Source organism: Trematomus bernacchii, unplaced genomic scaffold (genome assembly GCF_902827165.1).
Source record: "Trematomus bernacchii unplaced genomic scaffold, fTreBer1.1, whole genome shotgun sequence".
In the NCBI taxonomy this organism is placed as follows: Eukaryota; Metazoa; Chordata; class Actinopteri; order Perciformes; family Nototheniidae; genus Trematomus; species Trematomus bernacchii.
The window spans coordinates 348580-373991 of record NW_022987890.1 but is presented as its reverse complement, the minus strand read 5'-3'; the positions used below and the strand labels follow the sequence as shown (position 1 = coordinate 373991).

At 39.8% G+C, this 25412-nt stretch overlaps 2 protein-coding genes across 2 annotated transcripts in view; both read left to right on the top strand.

The window, feature by feature from the left end:
* Positions 1 to 186: 186 nt before the first annotated feature.
* orai2 (ORAI calcium release-activated calcium modulator 2) lies at positions 187 to 12969 on the top strand. Its single transcript, XM_034114380.1, has 3 exons — positions 187 to 512; positions 6683 to 6900; positions 10465 to 12969. The coding sequence occupies exons 2-3, from the start codon at positions 6688 to 6690 to the stop codon at positions 11038 to 11040; spliced, it is 789 nt and encodes a 262-aa protein (XP_033970271.1). The 5' UTR covers positions 187 to 512; positions 6683 to 6687; the 3' UTR covers positions 11041 to 12969.
* Positions 12970 to 14984: 2015 nt separating this feature from the next.
* LOC117469904 (unconventional myosin-VIIa-like) overlaps positions 14985 to 25412 on the top strand; it is a 64490-nt gene continuing 54062 nt past the window's right edge. The window contains exons 1-3 of the mRNA XM_034114376.1: positions 14985 to 15173; positions 22782 to 22850; positions 24844 to 24957. Of these exons, the coding sequence (XP_033970267.1) occupies positions 22833 to 22850; positions 24844 to 24957 (132 nt within the window). The 5' untranslated portion in view covers positions 14985 to 15173; positions 22782 to 22832. The remainder of the gene's footprint in view (positions 15174 to 22781; positions 22851 to 24843; positions 24958 to 25412) is intronic.

Below are 25412 nucleotides of genomic sequence, written 5' to 3'. Positions count from 1 at the left end.
CTATATGTTAGGACCCCCATTCAAACCAGATGGTTCATCTAAAGGGCGTTTATCCCAATTAAATACAGTTCGGTAAAAATGTATGTGGTTTATACCTACGTACAAACATGTTTTTATTATAATGACCTTTTTCAAGTTTAGATTTCTGTGCAATTTATTTTGAAGGCAACACGCCCAACCGGAAGTCAGTGACTAGTCTTCTTCACTTTCCCTCCCCTGCCTCTGGGTCTGTGTTGTGCTGAGAAACGCCCGAAAACAGACAACCAAATGCCCGGTGATTTCACCTGACAGTCGGGGGGGATAGAGCAGGACAGATAGGCACAAAGAAATGCCGACAAAGAGTCACCCGTTAACCGACCGTTGATCGACGGTTGAGAGCCGTTGATGTGAAGAGCGGAAGTTTGTCCATCAAAACACTGAAGAGGACCAAATATTTATAATTGACTGTGTTTTTCAGTGACTTTCTCTCAGTTTGGGAGCTTTAATAACTCAAAAGGCACCTCGGGAAACAGGTAAGATCAAATAAAAGTGTTTAAATAAAAAAAGACGAGTGAATTCATACGAAATGTTGTTCGCTAATAAAGTTAGCTAACTAGCCGCTGTCCTGCGATGAATGCAGAGATGGAAGAAGTTACTTCAGGTTTAAACACTCGTAAATCTGCTCATACACAGAAAAGAAGCTCCTATAAGCACAGTGTTTGAGTTGTATTCAGTATTAAAGTGTTTCACTGTTAATGCATGGGTTAAATGCAGACAGGAACTAATAATAGCTAGTTCAGCATACTTTTATTGGTGCCAATTTCTAAAATGCAAACAAGTATAAGCTGTTTCGATGCTCTTGCATATTGTCTTTCCTATAAGCTGACCTCTAAGTTATAATGTTTATTTGTATATGTATCCCCTACTTATGTCTGTTCTCCTGCTGCTGCAACAACAACCTTATTTCCCATCTGAGGATCATTACAAGTGTATCTAATCTTAAAACAAACTGAGCTCAAGTAGTAGCCTCTAGGTTGCTTATCCTAAACACAAACTCAATGCTGTTTGCTTACATACACACTGTTCACATACAGGAAACACCTCTAATGCAAAGTGACAATGTTAGTAACAAATGGGGGTAGTTCATGTTTTTGTTCCAGAATGTTTTACATTATAATTCTGGCTCTCCAGGGGCGTAGATTAAAATAAAAAGCTTTATGTTAGCACAACTTGGTAAACGGATCCTTCTAACTTAGCAGTCTAAATATACACAAGGTGCACTCAGGAGGTGCTTTACTCTAAAGAGAAGTATAGAGAGCCTTTAGATAGGTTACAAGTACTAGTATCACACTGTAAAAAAATCATCTGTTATGAGTCAAAAGTCCTGCAGTTGAAAATGTAACTTAATCAGTAGTTTAGTATTAGTTAGTTAATAGTTAAAGTGGTCCACCACTGCCCTTAATGCACCCCCTAAGCTTTGAATTCATTTACCAGATTGTGTATACGAAATCAATCAATCAATCAATGTTTATTTATATAGCCCAATATCACAAATGTTACATTTGTCTCAGTGGACTTCACAGTTTGTAGAATATCAGTATGACAATACGACCCCCTCTGTCCTTAGACCCTCTGTCCTTAGACCCTCACATCGTACAAGGAAACACTTCCAGAGAAACCCACAGTTTAAAGGAACATGGGAGAAACCTCAGGGAGAGCATCAGAGGAGGGATCCCTCTCCCAGGACGGACAGACGTGCAATAGATGCCGTGTGTACATCGAAAAGATAATACATTTTACAACATAGGTAGACCAAATGACTAGTTACATGACAGGCTCATATTATTAATAAAACATATACATAGTTTAATGAATTGGGATTCACAATATTTAGTTGAAGAATCATTCAAGTTAGCCCCATCTCTACTAGCTTCAACAATACAGTGATGAACTCATTAATGAATCATTCAATAAAGTCCACTGAAATATTATATATATATTATAGTGAAAATGGCCAGTCTTTATAATGACTACTTTTAGTTGTGGAACTTTAAGTACATTGTAATGCTAAAATAAATGCATCCTGGACTTGTACTTTACTAGTAACAGAGTTTTTCCTACACTGTGTTATTACTACTTTTATGGAAGTAAAATAGTACAAATAGTACTTTGTCCACTCGTGCTTATAATACAGTCACCAGATTTAGTGTAAAAGATGCATTAAATAATACATATGTTCTGTTGGCTTGGCATGCTGCCTCTGTCACCTTCAAAGGTTTGTTCAGGTTTGGACAAACTTGAAAAACTGGAGTTTCTGTTGGAGCACAGTCTGTGTTTGTGTACAGGAGCTACACACACTTACAGCAGAAAGAGGATCAAAGTTAAACACTATAACATTTCATCTATTCTTGTGCACACTTTTGCACATATTACAAAACTGAGTTGTCATATTTTAAGTCCTTGGCAAAAAAAATCTACCAAATATTCGTATTAAATATAAACAAAAAAGGAAATACACACATTTTAGCAAAATGAGAACGCAAGATATAACAAAGTGAAATGTGGCGCCTTAAAAAGTAGCTTATTAGGTTTATAACAGCTTGTATAAACAGATATGTAAACAGAAATGTAGTCATACAATTGTTGGTTCAAGTATTTAGAGTTGAACCACTGATGATAACCACACATTTTATTTATAAACCTGGCTTTGTACTTTGTGTCGTTGTGGCAGGAAATGACCTCTTTAAGCTGTCGGCACACACATGAACACGCTATTGTGTAAAAGTACAGTCATATTCTGCAGACACAATATTTACTTTCTATTCAAGTTAACCAAACAATTAACAACAGAACATAAAAGTGAAAAGTCACTTTGATTTTACAACAAAGTTTGAGAATCAGATTTATTTTTAGCTCGACATCTTGTGTCGCATTGACGATAAAAAAGGGAACTATCTCAACTAAAGTAATGCACCACGTTCATCAGAGCATCATCACAGAAAGCAAGGTGAGTTAGTTTCAAAATACTGCAGCATTGGAACCGACATATGATTATTATTAATACATTATGTAAAGAAACGTTACTGCTTTCATTTGCTTTGCCATTTTCCACCCATTAGATCACAGTTTAGTCTTCTTGACCTTTTTGTTGACTGTTAGTTTTTAAGTTTGTATTCTTGCTTTATCATTGATCTAAATGTAGTTATTTCCTGTTCTCCTTCCATCTACTAGGACATATACGTACACACACACACACACACACACACACACACACACACACACACACACACACACACACACACTAGAGTTCACTGTGGGTTGTGGGAATATTTGTTGTTTCCCCCTAAAAGGGAGATTATTGTTGAAGATGAACAGAATTGATGGACACACACACACACACAGACACAGACACACAGACACAGACACAGACACAGACACAGACACACACACACACACACACACACACACACACACACACACACAGATTACACTCTGAGCAGCAGACAGAAGACTATTTGTTTCTTTGATTGATGTTTATTTTTAAGTTCTTAAAATAAAACTGCCTTTTTTTTAAGGAAATGACCCAGCTTGCATGATAAATGTCTTCTCGCGTCTCCACTTGCTAACCTATCAAAAACTGAATTGCAGTTTTTTTTTTTTTTACAAACATTTATCACAAAAACACACAAATGCATAGAAAAAAGGACAAAAAGAACATTAGATAAATAAATAACAAATATAATGAAATCGGGGGTTGTGTGGGAAAGATTTTTAGTTTTGATGATATTTGGAAGGCAAGGCAAGTTTATTTATACAGCACCTTTCAACACAAGGCAATTCAAAGTGCTTTACAAAAATGAAAGACATTAAAAGACATTAAGAAACATATTATAAAATGACATTTAAAAACACTCGTTTAAAAGCAAAGATAATAGAGTGCCACAGTGACGCGTCCTAAAACCCGGAAGTAAACTCCTTTTTTCGAATCATAAATCTATCGATTAGATTTATGATTAGAAAATTATAAAAGTAGGGTAGACTTGTGGAGATTATCCGGCTGAACAAAACGTGATCCGTCTCTTCAATGTGTCTCAACCACAGACCTTATTTCCAGCTATTTTCCAAAATCCGATGGAGAAATTGCATTGGTTTTTGTCGAAGGAACCGGAAGGGGTAAAATGCTAACTTACTTCCGGGTTTTAGGACACATCACTGTGGCACTCTATAAAACATGAATAACACAGGTACATGAATAAAAGTTACAGTGCAGTGTGAGATGTGAATAGTTCAATTAAAAGCAGCGGCAAGAAGAAAAGTCTTCAGCCTGGATTTAAAAGTAGTAAGAGATGAAGCGGACCTGCAGGTTTCTGGGAGTTTGTTCCAGATATTTGGAGCATAACAACTGAACTCCTCCATGTTTAGTTCTGACTCTGGGGACAGAAAGCTGACCAGTCCCTGAAGACCTGAGAGTTCTGGATGGTTCATAATTTAGCAGGAGGTCAGAAATGTATTTTGGGCCTAAACCATTCAGTGCTTTATAAACCAGCAACAATATTTTGAAATCATTTCTTTGACACACAGGAAGCCAGTGTAAAGACTTCAGAACAGGACTGATCCACTTTCTTAGTGTTCGTGAGGAACCAGTGTAAAGACTTCAGAACAGGAGTGATGTGATCCACTTTCTTAGTGTTAGTGAGGAACCAGTGTAAAGACTTCAGAACTGGACTGATGTGATCCACTTTCTTAGTGTTAGTGAGGAACCAGTGTAAAGACTTCAGAACAGGACTGATGTGATCCACTTTCTTAGTGTCAGTGAGGAACCAGTGTAAAGACTTCAGAACTGGACTGATCCACTTTCTTAGTGTCAGTGAGGAACCAGTGTAAAGACTTCAGAACTGGACTGATCCACTTTCTTAGTGTCAGTGAGGAACCAGTGTAAAGACTTCAGAACTGGACTGATGTGATCCACTTTCTTAGTGTTAGTGAGGAACCAGTGTAAAGACCTCAGAACAGGACTGATGTGATCCACTTTCTTAGTGTCAGTGAGGAACCAGTGTAAGGACTTCAGAACTGGACTGATCCACTCTCTTAGTGTCAGTGAGCAACCAGTGTAAAGACTTCAGAACTGGACTGATCCACTTTCTTAGTGTCAGTGAGGAACCAGTGTAAAGACTTCAGAACTGGACTGATCCACTTTCTTAGTGTCAGTGAGGAACCAGTGTAAAGACTTCAGAACAGGAGTGATGTGATCCACTTTCTTAGTGTCAGTGAGGAACCAGTGTAAAGACTTCAGAACTGGACTGATCCACTCTCTTAGTGTCAGTGAGGAACCAGTGTAAAGACTTCAGAACTGGACTGATGTGATGCACTTTCTTAGTGTTAGTGAGGAACCAGTGTAAAGACTTCAGAACTGGACTGATCCACTTTCTTAGTGTCAGTGAGGAACCAGTGTAAAGACTTCAGAACAGGACTGATGTGATCCACTTTCTTAGTGTCAGTGAGGAACCAGTGTAAAGACTTCAGAACTGGACTGATCCACTTTCTTAGTGTCAGTGAGGAACCAGTGTAAAGACTTCAGAACTGGACTGATCCACTTTCTTAGTGTCAGTGAGGAACCAGTGTAAAGACTTCAGAACTGGACTGATCCACTTTCTTAGTGTCAGTGAGGAACCAGTGTAAAGACTTCAGAACAGGAGTGATGTGATCCACTTTCTTAGTGTCAGTGAGGAACCAGTGTAAAGACTTCAGAACTGGACTGATCCACTCTCTTAGTGTCAGTGAGGAACCAGTGTAAAGACTTCAGAACTGGACTGATGTGATGCACTTTCTTAGTGTTAGTGAGGAACCAGTGTAAAGACTTCAGAACTGGACTGATGTGATGCACTTTCTTAGTGTCAGTGAGGAACCAGTGTAAAGACTTCAGAACAGGAGTGATGTGATCCACTTTCTTAGTGTCAGTGAGGAACCAGTGTAAAGACTTCAGAACTGGACTGATCCACTCTCTTAGTGTCAGTGAGGAACCAGTGTAAAGACTTCAGAACTGGACTGATGTGATGCACTTTCTTAGTGTTAGTGAGGAACCAGTGTAAAGACTTCAGAACTGGACTGATCCACTTTCTTAGTGTCAGTGAGGAACCAGTGTAAAGACCTCAGAACAGGACTGATGTGATCCACTTTCTTAGTGTTAGTGAGGAACCAGTGTAAAGACTTCAGAACAGGACTGATGTGATCCACTCTCTTAGTGTCAGTGAGGAACCAGTGTAAAGACTTCAGAACAGGACTGATGTGATCCACTTTCTTAGTGTCAGTGAGGAACCAGTGTTAAGACTTCAGAACTGGACTGATCCACTTTCTTAGTGTTAGTGAGGAACCAGTGTAAAGACTTCAGAACTGGACTGATGTGATCCACTTTCTTAGTGTTAGTGAGGAACCAGTGTAAAGACTTCAGAACAGGACTGATGTGATCCACTTTCTTAGTGTCAGTGAGGAACCAGTGTAAAGACTTCAGAACTGGACTGATCCACTTTCTTAGTGTTAGTGAGGAACCAGTGTAAAGACTTCAGAACTGGACTGATCCACTTTCTTAGTGTCAGTGAGGAACCAGTGTAAAGACTTCAGAACAGGACTGATGTGATCCACTTTCTTAGTGTTAGTGAGGACTCTGACTTTTTGTAATTGCAGTTGTCCCTTGTTTCCCCCCCAGGTGCTATGAACAGCGAGCTGAACGTGCCGATGGGCTCAGATCGAGCCCCTGATGGGGCGGGCATGGACTACAGGGACTGGGTGAGGCGCAGCTACCTGGAGCTGGTGAGCTCCAACCATCACTCTGTGCAGGCGCTCAGCTGGAGGAAGCTGTACCTGAGCCGGGCCAAACTCAAGGCCTCCAGCAGGACCTCGGCCCTGCTGTCCGGATTCGCTATGGTCTGTTACTGTTATTATAATAACTATAGATACAAAAACTATATAGGGGAGTGGCTCCTTATTTTTATCTAAAGTAACAGACAGAGAATCAGCACTTTGGAAACAGGGCTGAAACAGAGGGGATTATGGGATGCTGCAATGATCTGTTTGGTGTTTCAGCCAATCAGAGACATGTTCTGTATATATCTGAGACCTATAATATATTGATGAAGAACAGTATAATAGGGGACCTTTAACCTCTTAACATGGAGGTGCTTAATGTTTGGAACGTTGTGAAGTCTTTAGTTTCTCAGCTGCTCTCCGGGCAGATCATGGTTTGAGTTCTTCTCTCCACTGAACATTGCGAAACCACGATAATGCATCTCAGTGATGGAAACAGCTGTGGGCAGGAACTGGTTTTTGACTTCCTGTCTGTGCTTTCAACCACTTCGTGCAACTTCACTGCTTACGTTTTGTATTCTGGATCTCCTTTCCGATAAACATTTCTTTAGTGGCACAAGCAAAACAAAATGAGCTCTGCTATTGGATGTTTCTCTGCAATCTACATCAGGAGTCACAGTTTCATTCTCTCTTTTATTTCCTTCTGACTCTTTATAAGAAGATATTTAATGGAAAAAACTTTTTTTTGTGTGCTGATGATTCAACCAGGATAGTTAAATGTCCATCCTACTGTTTTTAACCAACAACCTGCAGGAAATGAACAGGAATTGTACTTTTACACAAATGAAAACATCCAAGCCAGCTTAAAAATAGCAATTTTCTTGTACATAATCTGTTTCAGGTAAAGTTTCTGTATTGAAAATAATACCCTTAGTAAAGTATAATAAGCAAACATTTTAGAAATATTTTTGTAATACCTGAAAAACTATTTTGGCCTCCTAATAGCACTCTTCCACTCTGCTTTGGTTTAAAATGTCCAATGCATTGGTGAAAGACTACAATCTGAATCTTTTGAATGCAGTTACTTACTGTAACACAGTATTCCTAGACTGGTATTTCTACTTTAACCCAAGTGCAGAGGTGGGAAGTAGTGGAGTACAAATACTTTGTTACTGTACTTAAGTACATGTTTCTGGTCTCAGTACTTTACTCCACTACTTATTTTTCTGACGACTTTTTACTTTGACTTCTTACATGTTGAACACAAATACCTGTACTTTCTACTTCTTACATGTTGAACACAAATACCTGTACTTTCTACTTCTTACATGTTGAACACAAATACCTGTACTTTCTACTTCTTACATGTTGAACACAAATACCTGTACTTTCTACTTCTTACATGTTGAACACAAATACCTGTACTTTCTACTTCTTACATGTTGAACACAAATACCTGTACTTTCTACTTCTCACATGTTGAACACAAATACCTGTACTTTCTACTTCTTACATGTTGAACACAAATACCTGTACTTTCTACTTCTTACATGTTGAACACAAATACCTGTACTTTCTACTTCTTACATGTTGAACACAAATACCTGTACTTTCTACTTCTTACATGTTGAACACAAATACCTGTACTTTCTACTTCTTACATGTTGAACCCAAATACCTGTACTTTCTACTTCTTACATGTTGAACACAAATACCTGTACTTTCTACTTCTTACATGTTGAACCCAAATACCTGTACTTTCTACTTCTTACATGTTGAACACAAATACCTGTACTTTCTACTTCTTACATGTTGAACACAAATACCTGTACTTTCTACTTCTTACATGTTGAACACAAATACCTGTACTTTCTACTTCTCACATGTTGAACACAAATACCTGTACTTTCTACTTCTTACATGTTGAACTCAAATACCTGTACTTTCTACTTCTTACATGTTGAACACAAATACCTGTACTTTCTACTTCTTACATGTTGAACCCAAATACCTGTACTTTCTACTTCTTACATGTTGAACACAAATACCTGTACTTTCTACTTCTTACATGTTGAACACAAATACCTGTACTTTCTACTTCTTACATGTTGAACCCAAATACCTGTACTTTCTACTTCTTACATGTTGAACACAAATACCTGTACTTTCTACTTCTTACATGTTGAACACAAATACCTGTACTTTCTACTTCTTACATGTTGAACACAAATACCTGTACTTTCTACTTCTTACATGTTGAACTCAAATACCTGTACTTTCTACTTCTTACATGTTGAACACAAATACCTGTACTTTCTACTTCTCACATGTTGAACACAAATACCTGTACTTTCTACTTCTTACATGTTGAACTCAAATACCTGTACTTTCTACTTCTTACATGTTGAACACAAATACCTGTACTTTCTACTTCTTACATGTTGAACTCAAATACCTGTACTTTCTACTTCTTACATGTTGAACTCAAATACCTGTACTTTCTACTTCTTACATGTTGAACCCAAATACCTGTACTTTCTACTTCTTACATGTTGAACCCAAATACCTGTACTTTCTACTTCTTACATGTTGAACACAAATACCTGTACTTTCTACTTCTTACATGTTAAACCCAAATACCTGTACTTTCTACTTCTTACATGTTAAACCCAAATACCTATACTTTCTACTTCTTACATGTTGAACACAAATACCTGTACTTTCTACTTCTTACATGTTGAACACAAATACCTGTACTTTCTACTTCTTACATGTTGAACCCAAATACCTGTACTTTCTACTTCTTACATGTTGAACACAAATACCTGTACTTTCTACTTCTTACATGTTAAACCCAAATACCTGTACTTTCTACTTCTTACATGTTAAACCCAAATACCTGTACTTTCTACTTCTTACATGTTGAACACAAATACCTGTACTTTCTACTTCTTACATGTTGAACACAAATACCTGTACTTTCTACTTCTTACATGTTGAACTCAAATACCTGTACTTTCTACTTCTTACATGTTGAACACAAATACCTGTACTTTCTACTTCTTACATGTTGAACCCAAATACCTGTACTTTCTACTTCTTACATGTTGAACTCAAATACCTGTACTTTCTACTTCTCACATTTCCCAAACAGGCTGGTTCCTTTAGTTTGAATGTGTGTTTGGTGGCGTGATCATTATTATTTAGAGTCATTGCGTGCCTATTGATTTGAACACGATCCGTGTATCCATCATTTCCTGGTCTTCTCTAAAGAAGAGGGACCAATGAAAACGTTGTCATGTTGCCGTTGTTCAGCATGGAAACATTCATTAGCTAACAATGACATTATTGTTCTATTAATATAAAGGGAGGTCAGGTACTCTTTAAAACAGCTGCTAGTTATGGGTACTTTTTACTGAAGTACATTTCAAAGCCCTCTTTACTTTGACTTGAGTAAAGAAGTTTAGTCAGTACTTCTACTTTCACCAGAGTATTTTTAAACACGAGTATCTGTACTTCTACTTGAGTAAAGGATGTGTGTACTTTTGCCCTCTCTGACCTTTGGTGCTTTAAGTATCCTTTGATGCTAACACCTACTTGTAACAGAGCATTCCTCGACTGGTATCTCTACATGAACCCAGGTATCTGAATCCTTCTTTTAATCCTGGTTCTCCGTGTGTTCAGGTGGCGATGGTGGAGGTGCAGCTGGAGATGCAGTACAACTACCACCCTGCGCTCCTCATAGCCTTCAGCGTGTGCACCACGGTGCTGGTGGCGGTGCATCTGTTCGCCCTGCTCATCAGCACCTGCATCCTGCCCAACGTGGAGGCCGTCAGCAACATCCACAACCTGAACTCCGTCAGCGAGTCTCCGCACGAGCGCATGCACCTCTACATCGAGCTGGCCTGGGGCTTCTCCACCGCGCTGGGCATCCTGCTGTTCCTCGCCGAGGTGGTGCTCCTCTGCTGGATCAAATTCCTGCCCGTAGACTCGTGCCTTCCCAAAAAGACCTGCAACACAGAGAGCTCCACCTCCACAGCTTCCCCCGCCCCCCCCACTGCTTCGAACACCGGCTTTCAGGCGGCGCTGGCCTCCACCATCATCATGGTGCCGGTGGGCGTGATCTTCGTCGTCTTCACCATTCACTTCTACCGCTCGCTGGTGCGCCACAAGACGGACCGACACCACGAGGAGATCGAGGAGCTGCACAAGATCAAGGTGCAGCTGGACGGGCACGAGAGAGGTCTGCAGACGGTGTGACGGGCGCCATGTTTACCTCTGAGCCAAGGGAATGAGTCCTCAAACCCTGAGAGTCAGCATTTTAGCACTTCCTGTTCCCTCTTCTGGAAGTCAATGGGTTTTTTTTATGTGTTTTTGGTAAGGAAATAAGGTCAGATTTTCACGTTTTGGTCTTCTACATAAAATATGTCAGTAAATACCTCACTGGTGAATTTAAACACAGCGGTTGCTAAAAAGTGTCTAAATGAGGCGACTTAACGCCATCACGCCCAACATTAGCCGCCTTTAGCTTAGCGCTGGTGACGTGAAGTCATGTGACCGTGCTGTAGTTCCTGTATAGCCCAACGTTAGCTTTTCACTTCAGAAATCATGAATTGGTGTTAATATGTGGAGATTATTCTGCTGAACTAAAAGTGGAAGTATCATAAATGTTTGCCACAGATCTTATTTTGCGCAATAATCCAAATGTAAAATCCCATTGACTTTTTGTGAAAGGAACCAGGGAGATGCTACCTTCAGGGACGGCCTAAAAAATACGTCATCCCTTTAAAGCTCCTCACTCTGCAGCACAATTCATGTCTTACTGCTAATTTATTCTTCCTGTCAGTCGTCTTGTAGAGTTTGCTGTAGGACCTCGTCTGTGTTTCATGTGTCGGTGAAGTTAATGTTAAGGTTTACAGAAAAAAGGGCTACTGTGTGCCATATGTGTGCAATGTCTGTTTTTATTGTTGTGTTTGGTGTCGACTGGAATCAGTTCCCCGTCAAATCAAATGTAACAATATCAATATTGCGACAATATTTTAGGGATAAAAATGTATGCTTTCACTATATTATGATAACAAATCTTCAGTAATGTGGATTTATGATTATGTCGATAAAGACCAATAAGTAAAACAGTCTGATACATTCAGAAGTGTTTCTATTTTACTGTAAGGCAGCACTTCAAACCAGAAAAAGACACTTTTTATTGATTAAATATCGATGTATTGCCTGAACTTAGTTTTAGTTTTGTAAAATACCCGGACTTAGGGTATCACATGTCCTATAAAATCTCCTCACACTTTACTATCAAAGACCTGCCATCACCAGATTCAAAGTTAAATGCCATACATAACTTTACTTTAGGTCAAAATATATCTTAAAGACTGTGATCTCTTCACTCTAGTTTCTCAGTTATATTCCATGCCAATGTTAAATGGATTTATCAGGAGATTAAAGAAACATATGGATTTATTAATCTCATTAAAAACTGGATTCAGATTTGATCAAAGTTCTCAAACACCAACTCTGTTTACACTTTTAAATAAACCTGAGCTTTTTAACTGTAAAGTCAAGCCTTACACTGCAGGATCTTAATGTGTGTCTCAATGTAACGTCTTACAAATATGTTGCATTTCTTGTAAAACTGTCAGGAGGTTAGCATTACTCTGTTTCTATGTCCAAAATCTCCAAAAAGCCTCAACTGTTTTGTCATTTTCCTCCTTCAAAAAGCTTGTTATTGTCTTTTACAAAGACTTCTGCAAACTGCTGCTTAAATGTGAAAAATATGAATGTGTGTTACTGTCAGGATATAGTTCTGCCTTAAAGAAATATTGCCTTTTATGAGCTGCTGTTCTGCAAAAGGTCATGATGACACGAGATGATGTTTCTGCGGGGAATGTGGTGTCAAATGTTACAGAGTCCATGTCGGCACGATCTCCACTTTTTATATCAAACATCAGAAAGACACGACAAACAGAAATGGTTACTGCGTAGAAGAAAAAAACCTATCACATTCCAAATAAGATGCCTGACCAAAGTGTTTCCTGTTTGAGATGAAGTGCACTTGTAGTTATGTTGAGGGTTTTATCAGAGAACATGTTGCTTTGTATCTCAGCTTCTGGATGAATCCTGCAGGCCACTGAGTACCTGCAACACCCTTTCAAAAATAAAATACATATATTAAAGTTCTCATTGTCTCTTGTTTTTTCAACATACTATACCGTGACTTTTTTCAACATGTGACTTTTTGTTGACCTATTATTTTTTCTATACTATACTACATACTATTATCAGTTTTTCTATACTATACTATGACTTTTTTCTAACATACTATACTATGACTTGTATTTGTACTTGTTTAGGAAACACTATACTGTGACTTTTTGGACATACTGTTGTATGACTTTAAAGAAAACATTTGACTCAGCACAATATATGACTTCGAAATCCTACATTATGACTTTGAAACCAAGTATGAAAATGAACATGTTATGTCTTAAAATAAAGGTGGATTTTACCATAGGATTTGATTTATACTTCAGTGTTGGATTTATTTATACATACATTTAGTCACTCGCCTGATGATGGTGTTCTGGTGATTGTCCATCATCTCCCTGAAAACACAAACAACCAGATGTGATGAGGGGTAAATGGTGAGTGAGCAAAGCATTGTATTACCTTATTACATGGCTTAGTCGAATACCAGATCCTGATTGGTCAATTTGGACATTACAGAGGTCTGCTATTTATTCGCTAGATATGGATCATCGCACTATGTACAGTCATATCAATCCGCGGGAAGAAGTCCGGTCAATTAACGTACGCAGTGACCAAAAACACGTGTTTCCTGCTTCAGAAAACACCATGGAAATCTTTAGTTTTTTATATTTGTGGAGAACACAAATTTTGTAAGTCATGATGGCCAGTTAAGAAAACATAAAGAGCAAAGAGAAGGAATGAAGACAGAAGAAGACAGGAAGAGAGCCCTAAGGTAACACGGGGTGGGCTCTGGTAGTGTTTAAAGACTGGCTAATGGAGAAGAAAATGTGAACAGACTTTTACATTTAGAGAAAACCTCCATCAGTGCTGCAGTCATTTAAGTTCCAGCCTCTGGCGATCATTGAAACGGACTACTTCTCTTAGCGGAAGCAAAACGGTTATTATTAAATTATTTTGAATCAATATTGTGATTCAAGTAATTAGCGGGATAATGGACAGCTAGGCGGTCATTAGTGACAACATAAAAGAAGATCAGGATCCTGCTCAGCCTGACCACAACAAGGATATTTTACTCAGTGACTGTCAATCATAATCTTACAATGGATTCAATAGTTTAGAAATCACAACTTTCCTAGTTAGAGTCCAAGTGTACATGTTTTAAATGTCTAACTTGTTAGACAAGTCCAAAACTCCAACATATTGAGGTTATACTTAATAATGAGAATGAAAAGCAGCATATCATCTCATTTGAGAAGCTAAACATTTTTTGCTTGATTAATCGCTCAATTCATTAATAATCAAAGTTGGCGGTCATTAATAAAAAAGAACAGCAACATGGTGATCATGAGGATCCTGCTCACATTGTGTGTGTTTTCCTATTCTTTATTATTGACCGCCTGCTCACTTCAATAGCATTTACTGAAGAAATCAGCTGATTCTAAACTTTTGAAGGGAATGTTTTCCCTATTTTGGAACAATCATTTTCTGCATGGCTTATTCTGCCCATTTTCAAGAAGTAATGTGCTACTTATTACAATTTCACACAAATGTGTAATAGGATAATATGATGAATTTAAGTCATTTTTACCAGAAATGGATGTAAGCTTCTCGGCTTCAAAAACAAGATTGTAATTCTAGTTATTCTGTAAAGAAGAAAAAATGTATCCTTAACATTTAATGGTTCTGTATCCCAGAATCAGAATCACAGAGACGTATACTGTCTGCATGGAAATATACCAATAGTTGTAAATGGAGAAATATGTTTTTTGTCTATTTGTATTTGTTTTCTCAGCATGTGGTCACAGAGCAGCACCTTGCGTGCCCCTGGTCACCTCCCGCTGCACCAACAGGCTCCACCTCCAGCTAATCAGGATCAGCGGCCTGAAGGAGACGCAGAGAGAGAGAGTCTGGAGGTCTGACCCAGACATCAAACTGACATGAAACGCTGAACCTCGTACACTACAGGAGGCCGGGACCGCCAGAGAAGGACAACAAAAGGAACCAGTTTCAAACAAAGAAGGGGACTAGACAACAAAACTCCCTCCTCCAGCTTCTTCAGCATCTTCATTCTCCATCCTGTGAACTCTGGGCCTCTTCACGTCTTCTGCAGAAACAACAGGACTAAAAGGGAAGAGGACAAAGACGAGAGGACGTCAGGAGGTTTTTATTGAGAGGTAAGAGATGCAGGTGAACGTGGAGAGAGGCTTAAATCCTGCAGCCAGGCCTCAGGGCTGCTGCTCTGCTGGAGCTTTAGACAAAGCCTCTTACTGCCCTCCGGCCTCTGCCAGCTCTAAAGCAGCCATTATTCTCCCTGAGAGGAAGTACAGTCGGTGTGTGTGTGTGTGTGTGTGTGTGTGTGTGTGTGTGTGTGTGTGTGTGTGTGTGTGTGTGTGTGTGTGTGTGTGTGTGTGTGTGTGTGTGTGTGTGTGTGTGTGTGTGTGTGTGTGTGTGTGTGTGTGTGTGTGTGTGTGTGTGTGTGTGTGTGTGTGTGTGTGTTTGATGTGTTTCTGTACTTCCCAATCAGATCCAGTAGAGATGACTTCGTGTTGGATGAGACTATAGTTCAAAGTGTCTCTTTGACAGATTCGATTAGAGACAAGAAGCAGATAGACATGACAGAAAAGAATAAAGTGTTGCATTAAACCAACAGTAGACACACACAAGTGTTCACATGGAGATAAACTCAAGAGCCTCACCAAAACAACTCAAGTCGAGCTTCAACTCAATTAAATAGATCCAAGCCTTCCAGAGCCCAAGGTGAGATCTTCAAATGTCTTATTTTCTTCAAATTAAAGTTTCATTACTTATGAGAATTAAAAGAAGCAAATCCTGGAATCTAATTTAAAAAGTTGAAAACTGATATTTTGCTCGGTCCAATCACTAGCTATTAGCGTAGCTTTATCTGACATCTTCTCATACATGAGACACAATCTAAAAACTCCAGAAAAAGTTATTCCACAAAACTCTGAGAAAGGTTTGATATGAGGCTGTGAAACTGCTGTTATTAAGATCCACAATATACTTTGAAGACACTTTGAAGCTGAGGTTATCTGTTACATCAATGTGTGCTTAAAACGTCTTACAGTTGCAGTTAAATCAGTGATACATATGAAATGCTGATATAATGAAGCTTGCATTGTGACACACTTCCTGGTTCAGCCTCACTGTGCTGCAGCTCAGAAACATGTGAATCAGAAACAAACAAAGCAGCGCTTCAGTCATACTGCTTTCTCTCCTGAGCTGCAGTACGTAATACTTGACTAATGCAGGTCATTGTTAGCATTATTTTTAAAAGACATGTCTGCACTCGCTAGTAGATGAACGTCTGCCATACTCAACCTTTTACTTGAACAAAACCTGAGGAGTTTTGTTAAAGGAACAGGGCGATTAGATTCTATTTGTGGTGCCTTTTGGAAAGAAAGAGGCCCGCCGTAAACTCTGCTTTCAGTCTGTTTGCTAATCTAACACTCTAGCATGACACATGTACATTAGAATTCATCTTTTCAAATAAGCTCTTATTATTAAATTAGATAACTCACATGTCTGAGAGAAGTTAGGGACCTTAAAACAAATAGGTCCCTTTTGAGTTGTAAGCCACTTTATTTCTATCATTTTCTACAATTGATTTGTTGCAGGAATAGACAGATAAAATACGATTAATAGCAGGTTATCCATATAACTATAAAACTAAAGGAGGAATGAGGGAAGAACAGCTCCCTTGACACGGAACAAATGTCTGAAAGATTATTGAAGAAAATACATGACAAACTTACACAAACCTTGAAACCAAAACATTTCTAAATAGACTATAAAAAATCCAGCATGTCTGCATTCATGATAAGAATAATGTATCTCAGAATAGATCCATTTGAACTTTGAAATGTTTCCCCCCTACATTACCAGTGTATTTATATTATAAAGTAAAGAGACGTGTGTGTGTGTGTGTGTGTGTGTGTGTGTGTGTGTGTGTGTGTGTGTGTGTGTGGTGTGTGTGTGTGTGTGTGTGTGTGTGTGTGTGTGTGTGTGTGTGTGTGTGTGTGTGTGTGGGGGGTGGGTGTGTGTGTGTGTGTGGGGGGGGGGGGTGGGGGGGGTGTGTGTGTGTGTGTGTGTGTGTGTGTGTGTGTGTGTGTGTGTGTGTGTGTGTGTGTGTGTGTGTGTGTGTGTGTGTGTGTGTGTGTGTGTGTGGGGGGTGGGTGTGTGTGTGTGTGTGTGTGGGGGGGGGTGGGGGGGGTGTGTGTGTGTGTGTGTGTGTGCGTGTGTTGTTTTCTGCAGAGACTGATCCACCAGCGCTCACGTAAGACATGGAAACATTAAATTTCCTCGGTCAGAGATGAAAACTTCACACCTTTGTGTGCCTCTGAACACACACACACACAACACACACCACACACCACACACACACACACACACACATACACACACACACCACACACACACACCCTCCCTACACACAGATCACGCAGACTGCGGGGCCTCACCTCGCGGAGGGGGCCTAACCTGCGCAAATGCGGCGCACCTTTATGTGCCACAGTATCGCCGCTGCGAGGCTCCGGCTCACATAACTTTGGGTGGGGCCACAAGTTGGCCGTGGGCGGCCCTGCGTGCACACATACAGTACACATGCTTGTTAGCATTATAGGCCACACACACAGATTAGCAGCTGATTAGCGAGATTGCTGTTGGCCGTTACATAAAAATCTCTGAGGAGGAGCTCCTGAGGTCTCATGAGGTTTAATGACCTGCTGCAGAATGTGAGCTGTGTTGGAAAAAGTACTCAGATATTTAATTTAGGTATAACTTGTGTATAAATACTCTGTTACAAGTACAATTCCTGCATTAAAAATGTGCATTAGCATCACAATATCCCTAAAGTATTAACAGTAAACGTATTTAGTATGCAGAATAGCACATTACAGAATCAAATATATAACATTATTGGATCATATTTATTGAATGCGCTAATTTGTTTATTGCTTTAACGTTACTGCTGATAAAGGCAATTCAGCGACTTTACAAAAAAGTTTAAAAGCAATGAGACATGATGCAAAAGTTAACATTTATTCATGCAATACGTGCACAAATAAAAGGTTTTGAGCAGGGACTTCAAGAATTCCAATATTTTTTGAAATAAAAATGCTTTTCCGTCCTTTTTTTCTCAGAGAAGTCAAATGTAAAACTGGTATTGTTTTTTTCAACCAATCATACACCAATGCTGGACAGAACTGACAGGTGTAGGATTACCTCCATCAGAAGCAATATCTCGCTTCTTTTGCTTCTTCGAGTCTATTCACAATCTTAAAAGATAAGAATCTATATATATATATCTAGTGCAAATTGCTAGCAAATCCTAAACTGTACATGCCGAACGTTTGAGTTTGTAGAGGGTTTGTATTCAGTGTAAGCTTGTCGATACGACTGAGTTTGGGTCAGGAGACAGATTGGCACCCTGTGGTTCTGGATAAAAGAACTCAGATTAAGTCCTGACCTCAGATCAGCTCTTTGTGTCTGCTGTGTGGATGAACTGTAACCTCCTCAGGCTCCTCATAATATCTGCACTGATGCACCTGCTCCAGATTAACACAAGGATTTGCTCTTTACATCTGAAATATGTCCTTTTGATTAGTCAGTGTGGCACATACACTTACATGTTAATCTACTTACTTACTGCCCCACTAATGGGTCATTTATACACTTATCCCCCTCCCTCTGTCATTTGTTATCTTCATCATTCATACTCTCTTTTTTTGAAGTCACTAAAGCTATGTTTCCAACTAATTCCTATAAGAAATAAGCAAGGGAAAAAGTCATCTCAGTCAATTTATTTAGAATTGTTTTAATATTTCATTCAATTTGATCTATTATATTTCATTACAGCTCAAAATCATACTGGTTCTTCATGTTGAATGAAATGGACTGTAACAAAGTTATTATTAAACAGTAATGCTTCTTCTTTTTGCTATTAAATGTTACTTTTACTTTCATATCCTCATTTTAAAACAGCAAAATGTGACCGTATTAACATCTAAAATGCTTTCCTTCACTTTGCTTTACACAGTAAACTCCATACAGCTCTGAACCCTCGTCACTGTTAGCGAGGGGAACAAAGCAGCAGGGAGAAAATTATTCAGCAGTCATAACTGTTATAACTATGGCTCGTACTTAAGGGGAAGGGATTATCCTGAGGAATCTGAGTAAGCCTTTAACCCCCCCCCCCCCCCCCCCCCCTCACTGTACGCCTGCTGAACCACATGCTGATTATCTCCGACCCCGCTGTGTCTACTGATGACGTCATTCTGAAGGACGACCCGGAAATTAGCCTTGCTTTGGTTCCCTTGACAGAAAGCGAATGGGATTTGTCCATTGGAATTTAGTTTTTAGCAGAATATAAAATCTGTGGCAAACATTATAATATTTACACGTGTTGTTCATCAGGATAATCTCCACATATTAACACTGCTTTATGATTTTTTTATTAAATGGCTAACGTTATAACGGCTATAAAGGAACTACAGCACAGGTCACATGACTTCACGTCACCACCGCTAAGCTAAAGGCGGCTAATGTTGGGCTATAAAGGAACTACAGCACGGTCACATGACATCACGTCACCACTGCTAAGCTAAAGGTGGCTAATGTTGGGCTATAAAGGAACTACAGCACGGTCACATGACTTCACGTCACCACTGCTAAGCTAAAGGTGGCTAATGTTGGGCTCTAAAGGAACTACAGCACGGTCACATGACTTCACGTCACCACCGCTAAGCTAAAGGCAGCTAATGTTGGGCTATAAAGGAACTACAGCACGGTCACATGACTTCACGTCACCACCGCTAAGCTAAAGGCAGCTAATGTTGGGCTCTAAAGGAACTACAGCACGGTCACATGACTTCACGTCACCACCGCTAAGCTAAAGGCAGCTAATGTTGGGCTATAAAGGAACTACAGCACGGTCACATGACTTCACGTCACCACCGCTAAGCTAAAGGCAGCTAATGTTGGGCTATAAAGGAACTACAGCAAGGTCACATGACTTCACGACACCACCGCTAAGCTAAAGGCGGCTAATGTTGGGCTATAAAGGAACTACAGCATGGTCACATGACATCACGTCACCACTGCTAAGCTAAAGGCAGCTAATGTTGGGCTATAAAGGAACTACAGCATGGTCACATGACTTCACGACACCACCGCTAAGCTAAAGACAGCTAATGTTGGGCTATAAAGGAACAACAGCACGGTCACATGACTTCACGTCACCACCGCTAAGCTAAAGGCAGCTAATGTTGGGCTCTAAAGGAACTACAGCACCGTCACATGACTTCAAGTCGCCACCGCTAAGCTAAAGGTGGCTAATGTTGGGCTATAAAGGAACTACAGCACGGTCACATGACTTCACGTCACCACCGCTAAGCTAAAGGCAGCTAATGTTGGGCTCTAAAGGAACTACAGCACCGTCACATGACTTCACGTCGCCACCGCTAAGCTAAAGCCGGCCGGCCCGGACAACGTGGAACCTTTCTTTTTAAAGATAGCTGCAGATTTTATTGCTCCACCTCTCACTACTCTTTTTAACCTCTCCCTCAGCACAAACACAATTCCAAAACTGTGGAAGTCAGCGTATGTCCTGCCTTTGCTGAAAGGAGGGGAGGCAACTGTTTTAAATAATTATAGGCCCATCTCTAAATTGTCAGTTCTGGCTAAGGTTCTTGAACGCCTAGTGAGTGAACAGGTAAAGGTGTTTTTATGTACAAATGACATCCTGTCTAAACATCAGTTAGGCTTCAGAAAGCAACATAGCACCATCACTGCCACAATGAAAGTGGTGAATGATGTGGCGAGTATTTTAGATAATAAGCAGAGCTGTGCAGCTCTATTTATTGACCTTTCCAAAGCGTTTGATACCGTCGATCATCGCATCTTAAAGCAGAGGCTACTCAGTATTGGCTTATCCAGCCATGCAGTGGGTGGTTTGTGAACTACCTCTCTGAAAGGTCCCAATGTGTTCATTTTGATGGGCTGTCTTCTGAGTGGTTAAACATTACTAATGGTGTTCCTCAAGGTTCTGTTTTAGGTCCACTTTTATTCTCCATCTACATCAATAGTTTAGGTGAAAATGTCGATGGAGCAACCTTACATTTTTATGCGGACGATACCGTTATGTACTGTGCATGTCCCTCCATTAAGGAGGCTGTTGTTGAATTGCAAACTGCTTTTAACATTATTCAGACTCAGCTCTCTGAACTAAAGCTTCTTTTAAATGTTGATAAAACCAAGGTAATGCTCTTTTCAAAAGCCAAAAAGACACCAGAGCCTGTTTTAGATATTTTAACTACGCAAGGAATAAAACTTGAAGTGGTTGCCTGTTACAAATAACTTGGTATCTGGCTTGATGATTGTCTCACTTTTAAACGTCATGTCAATAACCTGCTTAAAAAACTGAGGGTTAGACTAGGTTTCTTCTACAGGAACAAGTCCTGTTTCTCGCTCGAGGCCAGAAAAAGGCTCTGTGACCTTTTGACCTGTGCTGGACTATGGTGATCTGATTTATATAAATGCACCTGCCAATTGCCTGGTCAAGTTAGATGCTGCGTATCACAGTGCACTGAGATTTGTGACAAACTGTAAAGCATTAACTCATCACTGTACCCTGTATGCAAGGGCTGGTCTGCCTTCACTAACTGTACGGAGGCTCAGTCACTGGTACATTTTTATATACAAAGCCATGTTAGGGAAACTTCCATCCTACATCTGCTCCCTGATCTCACGGCGAACTATAAGTGGCTACTGCCTGAGATCGCATGCTGTGGTTTTATTAAATGTGCCAACTGCTAGGACTGTCTTAGGGAAGATAGCATTTAGATGTGCAGCTCCACTGTCCTGGAATAGTCTGCAATTAAAATGGAAACTGAGCAATCTGGTGCCACTAAATGTTTTTAAAGCTCGGTTGGATGCTACTGAATCGGAAGCTGTTGGTACCTGTGCATGTGGTTAGTATGTAATTTGTAATCCCTGTAATGATGCTGTATGATGTCCTTTTGTTGTTCTGTTTATGTTTTTAATGTTTCATGTGGAACCTACTTGAGCAGGTCTCCCTTGAAAAATAGGTCAATGATCTCAATGGGATACAACCTGGATAAATAAAGGTTTGAAATGAAATGAAATGAAAGGTGGCTAATGTTGGGCTATAAAGGAACTACAGCACGGTCACATGACTTCACGTCACCACCGCTAAGCTAAAGGTGGCTAATGTTGGGCTATAAAGGAACTACAGCACGGTCACATGACTTCACGTCACCACCGCTAAGCTAAAGGTGGCTAATGTTGGGCTATAAAGGAACTACAGCACGTTCTCATAAATCCACGTCACCACCGGACGTCAGAACAAAGTCTCTTCAGCTTGTGTTAACCACAGACCTTGTTTCAGTCTCCAAACCACAAACATGTTCAAAAAACATTGACTATCAGATGAGGGAACAGGAAATGCTAAATATGTATCTTATTTCTGGGCTTTAGGACTCATTCGTGCAGCTTTATGTTATTCTAATATATATGAATTTAACAAGTTTGTATAGATGGGGGGTCCACTTTTTTGCATATGTTTGGTATATTGCACTGTATTTTTAGATACATATGCCTCATACAGTTCCAGTGTACCAGTGTTTGTGAGAATTTCAACAACAGTTCAATACCAAGCATTTTTTTTTCAGTTATACACGCATAGATTATATTATATAGATTTGTTCTTTCAGTCTTCTGATACCTGTAACTTGTCTCCTCTGCAGAGCCCTCACATGGTGACTTCTGATGTCCTGCTATCCACCTGAAGCTGAAACATGGTCATTCTGCAACAGGTTGGTCATGTTGGGTAGAAGCATAGACTGTATAATGTGCTCAGTACCTGCTTTCAGTACTTAAAGAGGACACATTCTGCTCATTTTCAGGTTCATATTAGTATGTAGTGTCTCTACTTTAAAGAGTCCTCTCCTGCTGATGTTCAGGTGTATATCAGTATGTAGTGTCTCTACTTTAAAGAGTCCTCTCCTGCTGATGTTCAGGTGTATATCAGTATGTAGTGTCTCTACTTTAAAGAGTCCTCTCCTGCTGATGTTCAGGTGTATATCAGCATGTAGTGTCTCTACTTTAAAGAGTCCTCTCCTGCTGATGTTCAGGTGTGTATCAGTATGTAGTGTCTCTACTTTAAAGAGTCCTCTCCTGCTGATGTTCAGGTGTATATCAGTATGTAGTGTCTCTACTTTAAAGAGTCCTCTCCTGCTGATGTTCAGGTGTATATCAGTATGTAGTGTCTCTACTTTAAAGAGTCCTCTCCTGCTGATGTTCAGGTGTATATCAGTATGTAGTGTCTCTACTTTAAAGAGTCCTCTCCTGCTGATGTTCAGGTGTATATCAGTATGTAGTGTCTCTACTTTAAAGAGTCCTCTCCTGCTGATGTTCAGGTGTATATCAGTATGTAGTGTCTCTACTTTAAAGAGTCCTCTCCTGCTGATGTTCAGGTGTATATCAGTATGTAGTGTCTCTACTTTAAAGAGTCCTCTCCTGCTGATGTTCAGGTGTATATCAGTATGTAGTGTCTCTACTTTAAAGAGTCCTCTCCTGCTGATGTTCAGGTGTATATCAGTATGTAGTGTCTCTACTTTAAAGAGTCCTCTCCTGCTGATGTTCAGGTGTATATCAGTATGTAGTGTCTCTACATGTCTCCATGCTTTAATGTTCAAAAAGCTCTTTATTTTTCTCATACTGTCTGTGCTGCAGCACCTCTTTTCACCCTCTGTCTGAAATGTGAGATGTCCCGCCCCTTATCACGTATAATATGTTGGAGCGCCAGCGTAGTGATGTCACTGTGTTCGTGGCAGATAAGGAATTAAACTGCACTGAACTAAATTCACACTTTTCTCAACAACATCCTCTCTAAGGTCAGCCAGGGGTTAAATCACTTATTCACTGAGCTGGTGATCAGATTAAAGCTCTTTTTAGAATAAATCCTCCCATTCACAGAGTTGGCAGTTTAAGTTGGCCTTTAATATTTCCTAGTTATTCAACATATGATGGTGAAATAATCCCAGGCCCTAAACAGTGAGATTATAGCAGAAGAAAAGCATTAAACGGTATCACATGACGACTAACTCACCTCTGCTGTTGTTAACACTTTATTTAAAGTGGACCTATCATGCTATATTTGAATAATATATTGTAGGGCCATACCTATATAAAACATGTCAAAATACCAAACAGATCATGCATTTTAGCCATGCCTCATTTTGCTCTATTTTGCTCTCCTCCAGCCCTGTCTTTGCATGAGCTGCAGCTGACCACGCCCCCCTGCAAAGGAGGGGGGGCGAGGCACGAGCGTCATGTTACCATGCTGTTACCATGCTGTTACCATGCTGTTACCATGCTGTTACCATGCCACGGCAACCTCTCATTCCCCTGATAGGTGGAGAGTTGGCCATATAGGCAGAGCTCCTCGTTCCTGACGTCAGAGAATTTTCAAATCTGTATCAGTCTGTATCAGATCCGTTGCAGCCCCGTTTTTAGAGATTTGGGTATGGAGGAAAAGAGAGAGGGTTGTGTTTTCTGACACTTGGTGAGTTCCCTGGAACACCGGGGACACATATTCATGTAGAAAAGATGTACAAACGTGCATTTTGCATGATAGGTCCCCTTTAATTATTGTTTTATGGATCTCCAAGTCTTGCTCCATGTCCCAGATTTAGATTTCCACCAATAGACCGTTACTTGTATGTGAAAGTCTCCAAGGTGTTGTCTTGCATTTCTTCTTTTAATGTGAATTCTGGGATATTTCATGTTTTTTCTCTAATAATCCAGGGGGACTATGTGTGGCTGGACCTTAAAACGGGTCGAGAGTTTGACGTCCCGGTGGGAGCCGTGGTCAAACTGTGCGACTCGAGACAGATCCAGGTCCTGGACGATGAAGGGAAGGTAAGACTTCTGCATTTATATAAAGATTCTCTGTTCATGTGTTAAGGTTTTTTTTTTGTTTTATAAGGAAGGAAGTTTCAGAGTTGTGGTCTTTGAGACACTTTTAATGTAAACAAATGAACAAGCCTCGCTAAAGTCCATCAAACTGAAGACACACGTTTTATTTACTTACCTTAAAAACCAAAACTCTTTTCCCAAATGTTTTTTAGTCATGCTTATAGAGAGGCGAAGTCCCGCCCATCTACTTCCGACCCATGGGACCTCATTTCGGAAAAATGATGTATTGAAGTCAATGGAGAGAGAAAGATTATCTTTCGATCCCGTTTGAATTGTGCCACGAATTACACATATGATGTTTGTCAATCTTAAAAAATTATTTCCATGTCAAAAAAGTCACAGTTTGTCATAAAACTGTTGAAATATAAGACTATGAAAAATATGCAACTAGAAAGACT